Source organism: Lissotriton vulgaris, chromosome 7, assembly GCF_964263255.1.
Source record: "Lissotriton vulgaris chromosome 7, aLisVul1.2, whole genome shotgun sequence".
Lineage (NCBI taxonomy): Eukaryota > Metazoa > Chordata > Amphibia > Caudata > Salamandridae > Lissotriton > Lissotriton vulgaris.
Genome location: NC_141695.1, coordinates 1,161,855,792 through 1,161,868,294, shown reverse-complemented (window position 1 = coordinate 1,161,868,294; position 12,503 = coordinate 1,161,855,792). Strand labels below are relative to the sequence as shown.

The 12,503-nt window shown below is 48.3% G+C and overlaps 1 protein-coding gene across 1 annotated transcript in view; it reads left to right on the top strand.

Moving 5' to 3' along the window:
• Window positions 1–12,503, top strand: part of AFF4 (ALF transcription elongation factor 4) — a 798,699-nt gene that overhangs the window by 350,575 nt on the left and 435,621 nt on the right. Inside the window, exon 9 of the mRNA XM_086931629.1 lies at window positions 4,724–4,772. Within this exon, the coding sequence (XP_086787755.1) occupies window positions 4,724–4,772 (49 nt within the window). The remainder of the gene's footprint in view (window positions 1–4,723; window positions 4,773–12,503) is intronic.

The window sequence follows — 12,503 nt, the reverse complement described above, 5'->3', positions numbered from 1 at the left end:
ACTCAGATTTCGATAAGAAAACAAGAAAGAAGATCAAGAAGAAGACCCGCCGTGCAGCTGCTAATAGGACGACACCAACTGACTTGACCCCAGCCCTACCGGCCTGTCGATCCTGGAACCTGCCCCTGCTAAATCCCGGCGACTGCTGCTGACAGCAACCTTGGAAAACCCGGAGGACCTGCCTGCCTTGACCCTCTCAAAGACTGGGACTCCCATGAGTAGAGGCTCTGCTCAAACAGCAAAACCCTTGTGCCAGCCAAGAACCGCGAATCCAGCCCACTCTGCACTCGCCGAGCCTGGCCCGTGCCCAAGTGATCCAAGACCACGAGGACGCCCCCCGGCGACTGGGACCCAAAGTCCAGTGCCCAAAGACCCTCCTCGACGACCCAGACGACGCCTGCAGCCTCAGAACCAGGGACCCCCCAACCACGACCAGCAGAGGGTAAGATTTCCCAACACCCAAAGACAGCCCTGCACCCAGCGCCCCACGGCCCCCTGTGTCCTCCTTTGGGGTACTTACCTCTTCTCCAAGAACCCAACTTACCTCTCGAAGTGGTGGTCGCACCCGAAGAATCTCCATCCCCTAGCCTGCAGCCTTTGTTCACTTTGTAACTTTCCCGTTGGATAACATTGAGCGCCGACTGCTCAAAAGCACCCTGCACCCAGCCGCCGAGTGCCACTGGAAGTGTAACTACTACCCTTCTCTATTTCCCCACTTGCCCTCAGTAAGTGACCAGGAGCTCAACTCCCACAGCCCCGTGGCCTGCCTGCTTGCAGCTACCAACCAAAGCCCCCCTACCCTCAATTGGATTGCATTTGGCCTACTCTCTCTGCACCCGGCTGCCCCTGTGCCGCTGAGGGTGTGCACACTGTACCTTTCCGACCCTGGGAGTCCCCGGAGTCTATGCTCAGAACCTTAACCTCACCAGTCGAATACTCATCGGAAAGCCGATAACTCACTTTACTTCCATAGGCTAACATTGAGTCGTTTTCACTGAAATTTCTTCTAAGTGTTGAGTTTTGAAACTTTAAAATATTCCTCTAAAATCAGCCGAATAACGATTTCCGAAATACTTACCTGGGATCTGGAGAGAAGCCAGTGCTGTACTTTCTAGCTCCGTACTGAACCATAAAAGTAATTCTAACTGTATTTACCAGTTACCTGCATTTTCTTCCATAGGAAACCATTGACTGTTTTTCTCAGAAATTTCTTTTAAGTGTCGATTTTTTCAAGTTACATATATTCTTTAAAATCGTACCAACAACTGAAATGTAAATACTTACCTGTCTTAGGTAGAGGTCCCAGTACTGAACCTAGGAGTCCTGTACTGGATTACAAAAGTAACGAGAACCTACTTTACCTTGGACTTGAATTTCCTTCCATAGGATAACATTGCTAGTTTTTCACTGAAACATTTGTAAGTGTCAACTTTGAAAATACATTTATAGTCTTCAAAAATTACAACTGTAACCAAAATTCTTTTACTTAACTGTTTACAGTTTAGGTCCTGGGACGGAATCCAGGATCCAGTCCTGGGGTTAGAAAAGTAGTCCTGAAAGTAATCAACTGCATTAATGTAGAAAAACCAATTTGAGCGCAAGGTTAAATTGTGTTTAGAATTGTGTTGCCTATTGCAACCCCAGTAACTATTGTACTTAGCAAGTCTATTGCCTTTCTGCAAAGTAATTACCTAAAGTCACTCATATTGAGAAAAGTATATTTTGATACCTGTTGGTTCTAAAATAAAACTATATCTTTTGATATAAAAACAATTGGCCTAGAGTTCAGGTCTTGAGTGTGTGAAACCTTTTGCTGACTGAGTGTGTACAACAAATGCATTACACTGTCCTCTGATACTGCCTTACTGCTCGACCAAGCTACCACTTTAGAGAGTAAGGTCAGATCTGACTTTAACCTCTGTTATACCGCTGGAGATTGGGGACTTGTTAGACCTGTCAATCCTAGGGTGGTCTTATCCCGTTTTTGTGTCCCTTTCGCCTTATTTTTGCCACAGTCTTTTGTTGGACCTAGGTCTCTGGGGACCTTACCACTGCCAAACAGTGCTGAGGTGCAGGTGCTCTCTCCCAACATTATTGCTGGCACAGTCCCCTGCTACTGCGGAGTGGCCTTTGTAGATACGCACTAGTAGTTGGGAGCAGGCTGGGACATCATGTTACAGTATCACTGCCATCCCGCCTTTTTGTTCCATAGCCTAATGTGTGGAAGATCCTGGAACCTTCTAGCCATGGGAGGGGGTACGCTTTGCTGCCTTTAGAGGAGGGTCACCTGACCTAGGGGTATAAGAGTAAAGGAGGGAAATCTGACCGTTAGTTGGGGCACCACTGGACCTGGGGAAACCTCTGCAGGAGTTTAGGCGGTTGGGCTTAGGGGAGGAATCTACTCTACTGGAACTGACTGGGCCTAGGCACTGCTGTTCCGAAGTTAGATGAGGGACTCTGCCAGCTTGCTGATCTAGCCCAGCGAGGGGTAGCCCAGGGAACTACCTCCAGTGTGCAAAAAGGGAACCATCCTGCCTCTGAAGCCCACCAACTCTACCCCCCTTCTTCCCCCCAAGAACCTACACAAGGACCTGCCATCCATACCCCCAAGAAAGGTGCTGTGACCATCAAGCGTTGTCGGAAAGCACCTGCCTGTTGTGAGCACTGCTGGGGGATCAACCAGGTAGCCAGCGCTTACTGCCCGAACTGTGCCCCCCTGCGCTGTGCTCCCAAGCGATGTGCCCTTCCAAGCGCTACCTGCCATCATCGCCGCACCTCGGACTTATCTGCACCAGTGTGCGGCCCCTGCCTGCTGTGAACCGCCATGCATGGGTAGCGCGCGACCACTGCCCCAGCATCTGCTCCCTAGCGCTGGGTCCGTAGAGTGCTCACCTGCCGAGGATCACCGCTGCGGCCCCGGCGCTGGGAGACGGGAAGTGCTGCCTGCGGCCCCACGTGTCTGAGCCAGAGTTGGGAGCTGCTATGGATTGCGCCTTGAGGCCTGCCATCACCACCGCGGCCCCGGCGCCTATTGAGGGAAGTGCCAGCTGCTGGTCGCGTCACCGCTGCGGCCGCCGAAGCCAGGAGAGGGCCGCCGCGGCATTGCAGAGGCCCGCGCTGGTCCTGTGAAGCCCAAAACAACTGTCACGTGACGGGGCGATAGCCGCGTCATAGGCTGCGCCCCGCTAGATGCCGCACAGCCCTTGGAGGAGGCTGCCGCACCCCTGCAAGCCGGGCTGCGATTGACGGCTGCGGGCGTGCCTCGGCCCCCGCTGCATCCTGATTGGTTCTGGGCCGGAAGAATCACCTGGAGGCCCGGTACCTCGGCAAGGGGACTCCCAGGAGAGGGAGAGGCCCCCGATCGGCCCCAGACCTGCAAGGAGCCCGAGGGGACCACTGTGGAGCTGCAGGAAGCCCGCTTAGCCTGCGCGGGCTCCCGCATTACCCTAGAGGCCAAGAACAGAGGTAACATCCCCGGGGGAGGGCTAAAGACTACGGAGACAGCGGGGGCTGTCGAGGAGCCGCCTGTAATTAGTGAGGCATCCCCGTGTCCGCCCCTCCCCTCCCCAGACTGCAGCTGGGCCCCGTTGGCCCTGGTTAACCCTATAAAGGCCTTGGGAGCTGGGCTTGAGAACTGCCTCATAACTTGTGTTCTGCCTAAGGTAACCCCCTTTTCCGGGAACTGATCATTCTAGAGTGCCCTTATGTGGGGAAAAGCTGTATATGTTGCGGTTTTGCCATGGATGCATATGTTGAATTATCTCAATGATTCCCTTGCACAGGAGATGTTTTAGTGTTGAAGCCAGACCTAAGCAATGTTACAGTTAATGAATCTGCTTACAAAGAATGTGATTGCCTAGACTGCCCCTACATAATAGTGAGATTCTCGCAGTGATTTTGGCCTGATGTTTGAGAAATGTTCAATACATGAATTGATTCCTAGTCTCTAACAGTGAGTTACTTACCTGCACTGAAGAAAGTCTAGATAAAAAGTCTTGTTTGAAGCAACAATCTGGTGTGGTGTCATTTAATTGCGTGTGCCTCCCTGTCTCAGTGCGAGTGTGTGCTGCATTTCCTCATTACACATTGCCTTCGGGTGCCTTCCTGCCTCGCGCCATGCTACCGTGGTGTAATTGGTGACCCCAGTCCTAACCGGGCTCTATACACACTGTACCTTACTTTGGTCCAGTATATATAGAGCCACTTTTTTACACAGTCCTTGTGTACATATTATAAATAGTACGGTCTATAAAATATCCATGTGTTGAAACTGCTACAACTGCAAGCTTATTCTTAACACAAGACCACATCTGTATTAAAGTGCTAATTAATAAATGTTTACACATAAAATCTGTATTGTAAAGCAAACGGAGGGCTATGCTTAAGTCATGAAAATCGTTTGTTTTACTTAAAAAAATAATCATAACTATTTTAGTGAGGAGGTAGTCAAATGTGTGATTTATTGTGAAGAATGTATTGCATTTTCTTGCATTGGGGGTGTGCATGGCATTTTAGATTAGATATTTCACTTGTAAACAGGTTTTAGTAATCTTAAAACCTAATTCAGTGTCAATATATTTTTTTAAAGAGTGGTTTCTTTTCCCAGTTTCTTTTTTCTGTTGAGATACTTGCAATTTTGACCTGGCCTTTGCAAATGAGGCTTGCAATTATTTTTTTGCATTTGACAATAATGTTCTAAGCTTCTCGTTTTCTTTGTTTGCAGAAAGGTACAATCCGTCATCAAAAACATCCAATGGACATCAACCCAAATCGTAAATAATACATTTACATTTTTTTGTCATGCCAATACATCTTTTTGTTTAGATCATGCTTTTTGGTTCTCATCAATTATCCTTTGGGTAACAGTGATTGCTTAGTCTCTAGAAATGGCCCTTTGGAGTAATTGCTTTGTGAAGGCTCTGTTGCTTTGCTTTGCTACTGTCAGCCCTCCCCTCCTGTTTTGGCAGCATATGGGGGTAGCTTTGCGGGATTGGAAAAGTGGAATAAATGTGTGTCCTTCTAGCTCTTTTGTTACTGAAGGATACACATTGGAGCACAAAATAAAATGGTTTACCACTCTACTGTGTAGTAGTTTGTAGGCTTTTGATCTCATTGGAATGCTTTGACACTATTAGAAAAGAACCTTTACTATCTTGCAACTTTAAACATTTTGAACACTGAGGAGATTGATTTCTATGTACCTTGTGTACCTCTAATTTGGTGATTGTAGTTGCTGGGCTTATCAAAAATGATCTGCAGTTGTGGACTTGGGCTGGTAACGCTTTTCCACCTATTCGAATAACAACGAATTATCAAGCAGAAATTACTTTGTGCGTTGAAGTCACAGAAACAGCTTTTCTGCATTCAAATTCTGTGCATAATTTTTCTTTGTTGCTGGTGTTACCTTGTGGGTTGTTGCCATTTTAAGATTTTTTCCGCAGTTGGGCTACAAAGCAAAAGTTGACGTTCTGCGGACGCCGAACTAAAAACAAAGATAATCAACAGATCAAATACATCATTGGGAAAGGTCTACAGAGAAAACCAGTAGAGAAGGAACACAAAATAAATGATGACCACCAAAGATCACCTCAAAGCATGGGCAACAGACAACACAGTTGAAAGGTGCACGGTCAGGGGCTGAATTTGTTAGAGGACATTGAAAAACACGCATTTTAGTTTGTGTCCCAAGTACCACCATAAGTTCGCCCAAAGGCACTCGTCAGGTCTGCAGCCTAGGCCTACCGAAAGACCACAGATATAAGGGCTGTGAATCATGCCCTGAGTTTCAGCCACAAACGTTAAGAACCAGGGAGAAACAGACTACGTACACTACGACACCATGCTGATGCAAAAGTAGAGAAGCTAATCACTGAGGGGCATAAGTTTGTCGAGCAAAGAGGACACCAAGGACACAGAGGTGGTGCAGGTGGAAGGGTAAGACACCGAAGGACTGGTTGTCAAAGCTGAGTCACATCAGCTGCCAAAAAACCCCCACTGGTTTTAATACAAAGGCGCCAGTGAAAGATGTCCCTCAGAGAAACTTTCCACTTCGAAGGGTGGTCATCAGGGGTTTGTTGAAGCGCGACTACTCACCTTAAGGCTCTCGAGGCGCTAGGGGGAGGGGGTGCAGGTTCCTTTCCATCAAGCAGGGGGTCGTGTGTGAGAGATGGCAGCTGAACCTCTATCCCCTTAGATAAAGACGCATTCTGTGCTCGACTCGGAAAAGAGTGCTCAAAGTCAAATGGAAGAAGACCCCCTCAAATCCAAAATGACAGGGATCCCACCGAAATAGGATGTTGAGGCATTCATGCTGAAATTTTTAAACCAGTTGAAACCATCAGGGGAGAAGAACCAGGTGGAGGTAGGGCAAGTCGAACTTGAACGCCCACTACTACATACCCACAAGAGGAGGAGCAGGCAATATTTTTCAAAGAAGACCTGAAGGCTAGGGATTGTTCCAGGACATCAGTAGTGTTGATGACCAGTGACCTTGCTGACTCCCCGGAGAACGTAATTGACTCCTACCCTTTGGACCATACCATCTGCATGACATCGCCTTGTATAGCGCTGTGGTGAAGAGAGACAAAAGTGGGGCCCAGCTAGAAAAAGACGAGGCACACCATTTCATTCTACTTGAAACTGTCCTACCCTTACAGAGCATGAGTTATTGCCTCCTGATGCTAACCAACATTCCAGAACAGGGATGGGATCCTTTTAGAGAACTAGCAGCCTGCAAAGCTTTAAACCTAAGGGTGAAGACGTAAACCCAGTCCTCCAAAGATCCCTTGTACATATGGGACAATACAGCCTTGGATTCACTTGTGGTGGCCATTGCAAGAAAGAGAGCCACATCATCCGGGGCACCCCGGAGAAGGAGAGCAAGCATGTGGAGGTGTAAGGTCATAAAGCAGAAAAAAGATCAGCAAACCAATGGAGGATTGCAAACGCCCAACGCTCTCCTGAACTGTTACGCCCACCAACATTGGAAATAAGTGGGGAAGCTTATAAATCATCTCCGGAGTAGTTTTAGGAATGGGCAGTCTTGCTTCGTGGATGAAAAGACCATTGCCAACACATCCATGAAGTCTGCATTAGTTGCTGCAGATAGAGCAAGCAGGCGGGTGGTCACAGGGCCAACCCGGAGGGGAGAGACACAGGTGTCATTCTACAAGAATGAGGTGCAGGTGTGCATCATGAGCATGCTCTTCACTGGAGATCAACTGTTTAACTATTGGTAGGCAACATGCTGCAGCCGTTAAAGGGCAATGACCCGTGAGAAGCCACAGGGCACTGGAATTTCAAGGACCGGAGCAATGAGGGACAACCCCCATGAGGAGACTGTCTGGAGGAGGGAGCTTCCAAGCCACTACACCATCCCCGTCCTACCATTATGCAAGCCAGCAGCAGTGGGCACTGCAACAGTGGCAGTTCCAAACTGCACTGCGCCAACCCTATCTGGGAAGAGCAAGTGAGAGACGACAGCCTTCCTGAGTGACAAGCTCCTCAAGCAAATGACTCAGAACAGCAGCACCCACCCATCCAACACCAGTAGGGGCCAGAATAGGAGCCTTCTTATAGGAATGCAGGGAGTCACGTCAGACATGGTTGCAACATCATCCAATCTATGGAAAGGGGAGTGCATTCCTTGGAAATTCAACATTAAAAGTTAGTACTGGTTGACATTGTAGTTGTGGACTGTGACCTCCGGCTTCCACCCAGTAAACAGGCCAGGTATCAGTAGGGGGGTGTTTTGGATGGTGAAGACTATACGTTTATTCAAACATAATAGAACAAGTATCATAAAATACCAAAAGGAGCAGAGATGCAACAGCATCCTGCCCAAACCTGTGTGTTATAGCACCTGGCGGAGATAATAGCATCTCTCACCATGAGAAGCCTAATACGTCGGGTCTTGAGAGAGGAAATTGCATGATCAGTGGTTGTAAAAGTCCAATACGCAAGTTATATGTGGGCGTTGCAAGTGTGAAGATAGTTAAATTATGTAGTTGACTGTTGGCGAATTTACAATGGGCGATGTGCCAAGACCCAGCAGGAGTAGGGCAGACTATTTGGAGCCCTCGTCCCTGGTGGATTTAGTGTCTTCTGCATCTAATGGTGGGGCCGGCTTATTAACTGTTAAAGGTCTGCGTATCTGTGTGGCTGCGGAGCCCTCTGCCGCTCCTGGCTCCTTTCACTGCCTACCTGTGGACAGGCACTTGGAATGAGGTGGAACCCACACCAACTCATCGCTCCACCCACTCCCAGGATCAGTGAAGAAATGTGACTGGCCCTCCCCCTGGACACTGAGGCAGGCCAGGAACAGGGGTGAATAATTTAGGTTAGAGTTACGCAATTTGCGTTTGATCACCAGAAAAGTGTGCTTTTGCCGTTGGACCGCAAGTGTGTAGTCCGGGAAGATCATTACTCCCATATTGTCTATTGTCACGGTTGCTGCTTCCGTACTTCGGGTAGAATGAGATCCCGGTCTCTCTAATGTAGGAGGTGAGCCTCAAGTGGTCTGGGGGGGGGGGGGGGGGCAGAGAGTGGACGCTGTGTCAGCACCCAATGCCCCATTCAGTTGAGAAAAAGGTAGAGAGAGCAGAGGCAGGGGTGAACCATTTTCTTTAATTGGCTTAAGTACCCTGTCCTTCCACACATTCGTGCACCCCCATTCTATCCACATTATTTCTGCGGGAGCGCCCCTTGGCGTCTTCTGCCCTGTCTTCTAAAGCATGCAACTGGTTTTGCAACATGCCTATTAGGGTTTGTATCTCCTGCTTTGGTGATTGAAGCATTGCCAGGTCCTGCTCCAGTGTGTTGACGGTATGGTGAGTTTGAGGTGGTCATCTCTGAGCAATGCGAGGTTTCTTGCTATTGCCAATTCTTTTCTCAACAGATTCCGGGGACCTCTCCATAGCCGGCAGGTCGATGTCTAATTTACCTTCCCCTGCAGTGGTCCCTGTAGGAGGCAACGTAGATTTAGCATCACTTGAGACCATTGGTAACAGCCCCTGGGTGTGCGCCATTGTGTGGTACAGCCCAGGGCGAAGGCAGCCCATTGTTGCTGCCCTCTCACGCAATGTCGTCCAGTGGATGAAGGGGCGTGTCACCCGACAGTGGGCCCGCTTGCGAGTGTCAGTCGCAGCAACAGCATCCCGAATAGTCCTGCAGTCTGCTGGGGGCTGTCCAGTGCGTTCAGGGGGCCCGAGGGTTTTAGACTAGGGACCCACTTGTGAGCCCCATCCAATCAAGACCCTACTGTCCGCACGGCAGTTTTTTCTTTTTCCGCGCCAGCCAGCGCAGATCCGGAGAGAGCAGTACCCCCAGTCAATTTTTGACTGACTTTTTGCTGACTTCTTTTCGAGTCCCACACAACTCCTGGTGCACGAGGGATGCCCGGCTTGAAGGCTTGCGGTTTCTGTAACTGAATGATGTCTGTGACGGATCCGTACCCCGTGTGCCTCTACTGCCTGGAGCGCGACCACAACCCCAAGTCATGCTCCGACTGCCGAACGATGGCCCGAAGTCTTTGGGGGAGCAGTCCTGAAAGCTCCTCGAGGCCCGGCAGTTGGCTCCGTGTCGCGAGGCCGATCGCGGAGCCATCACCACTCATTGTCTTCGCACTCTGGTTTGGGTAAGTCTAAGCACAGTAAGAAGTCGTCAAAGAAGCATTGTCGCTCTTAGGCTTCCCCTTGGCTGACACGACGAACGGTCCTGTTGGTGCCACTCCCGCGGCTCCACTTGCAGAGCCTTCAGGGTAGACTCCGGCCATCCTCCCTTCCTGGGAGCGAACCCTGCCCAGCTTCGTCAATTTTACGAAGCAATGCACGCCATCTTCGGGCAGCCCGACTCCGCTTGTGGGCCTTCTGGCCCTGCGGACTCGATTGGGGGCTCTAGACCTTCGACGCCGGCGGCTCCGGCCTCTGCTCCACAGGGTCCCCTTGGCTCTAGGACTGGATCCGGTTTGTCGCCAGTCGATCTTGTGACACCTCCACCGGCGCCGCTTCCACCGGCACCACGTCCGCAGCTGACGCCGGCTGGTCCTCCAGCCAACGTCTACCCCGGCTTCCATCCCCATGTGGATACTGAGCCCGACCTGCGTCGACCAACGCAGGATCCAAAGCCAATGGGTAATTTTGTGCACGTATTGCACCCCGGCCATTTTCAGCCAATTTGGCAGCCAGAGGAGGGTGAAGAAGACTGGAAGGGTTCTCAGGACCCTTTATCTGCCCAGATTGATTATGCAGTACAGTGGGGAATGGTCCCAGTATACAATACTTCAGTAAGAAAATATAATACAAATACTTAGAATAAAAAAGTAATGCCAACAATCCAAAGACAGAATAAAAAAAATAATGCAAACAATCCAAAAACTAAACCGTGTTATTTAATCACATTGTCACAATTTCCATTGTATGCATAACAAATCTAGAATATGTACACTTTGTGCCCAGAAGAAAAAGAAGGGGGTATTGGAAAAAGATGGGTGATTGTGAGGATAAGGTGTCCTGGACAGGCAAGAAAATTGGTGAAATTAAATGATTCACATCAGACGGCAGAATTAGGCATATTATTTTGCCACTACTACACACAGGTCAACATATTTAGACACATAAAAAAATTCCAGTTGTTTGTAAGCTGGCTTGAAAGGAAATGTCGATGTTTCGACCCCAAACACTTGTAGGTTATTGGCCACCTTACATAGGGGTCTTCCTCAGGACTGTGAAGTGGGAGGGCACCTAGGATTCAAGTGAAATATTATTAAAGAAAGGTGTCTCAAAGGGGACCATTAAACATAGTAACGAGGCCAGTGGTCCTCAAATTTACAGTGAAAAGCCCTACACGGAGGGCTGAAACATGAAAAAATCGGGCACGTGGGCTCCGAAGTACAAAGAGCGGGGAAACTGCACCTGAAAGAATAAGGTGTAGTCCAGTGAGCGTCCAGATAATGGCAAGGGTACATAAACGGCCAAAAAGTGCCAACACAAGTTTAAACACTCACGCTTATCGGATTAAATCCGGCATGTCCCATCTAGTCTAAACAAATCAAAAAAGCCAGCCGTATTCATCAGCTTGGACCAAAGAATACAAATCTACAAAGGAAGAGTTACAACCAAGATTTAGAGCGTGGACCCTGCAAAAAAATGGATCACTACCATTGTGTCAATATCGGAAATAAAAATATGCACCTGCTCTCACTCCCAGAACTGTCTTCCATGGGGGTACTCAATCTGGGGAGAGAGAAGGGGATATAAGTTTTCACCCTCTACCCCATTAAGAATGACATGAAACAGAAACGGCTAAGAAGGCAGACTCACTGCTCCTCAGTGGTCTAGACCGTAGTGGGAGAAATCCAGGCCAAACGTAGCTGAATCTACGGTTACAAAGGGCAAGTGTTACGGCGTATAGAGGGTGACGCATGAACACATACTTTCAAAAGGACGGAGTGCATCACTCGTATTAGCTTACTGCTTAGGCTGCTGTCACGATTCGGGTTGAGGGAAACAAGCTGGTCTCAAGGCTCCATATAAATAGCTGCAAGCATAGCTCAATTCACGTTCTACACGTACTACTAGCAGACGCTAGATACTGAGCGAGCAGCGTCATAGCGTTGCCGTCATAAGCACTGAAAGGGACAATAGATTTAACCATGTTGGAAGCGTGCTCCAAACAAAAAGGGAAGTCTTAACCGAGATTGTAAGAATGAATGTATCATGTACAAAAAAGTAAGATAATCAAGCATAATAAACAGTAGAGCGCCCATTCTTGCATTAATTAAGGGTCTGCACATATGGCCACTAATGTCTAGGCAGTACCAGGAGATAAAGTTGTCAAGTAATTTATACCTGTCACATAATATTGCATATAGGGCCTATACATTGTGATAACAATATACATTGGACATTTTATCCAAAGTACTGTATCCAGGGATCATAAACATTTGTGTTGTCATCACAACTAAAAGGCTCAACATAGGTAATGAGCGAGCAGCCCCTACAGTGTGATGATACCAATAAATCAGACATTACATACTGGGATCATAAACATGAGAGAAGAAATCACAACAAAAAACTCAACATAGGTGATCAGTTGCGATAAGGTTGATTAACAATTCTATACAACTAGCCATGGTAAGGAAGAGGATACATTCCGACAAGGTGAAAGCATCACATTAGAATTATAAAGGTTACCCCATTTACAGTATGTCTCAATATTGATTGGGGCCTAACCTTCATTCTGAAGTGAGGCACGCTAACTGCGCATAGTTGTAGTCTTGTTCATTCAATTTGTTATGTATCGAGTTCAGACGTGTCTTCTATTTGGACTCCCTCGTTTTGAGGATCAATCCCATGTTACCTCCTCTTGGCCAAGGGTCACTTTCTCAAATACTTTCCATTGGAGTTCTTCCGGTCCGTGGGTCGCAACTTTGAAGTGTTCAGCTAACGGTGCCCCTTGCACATTGCACCTTATCCTGCTGCAGTATTGTAATATCCGCGCTTTAA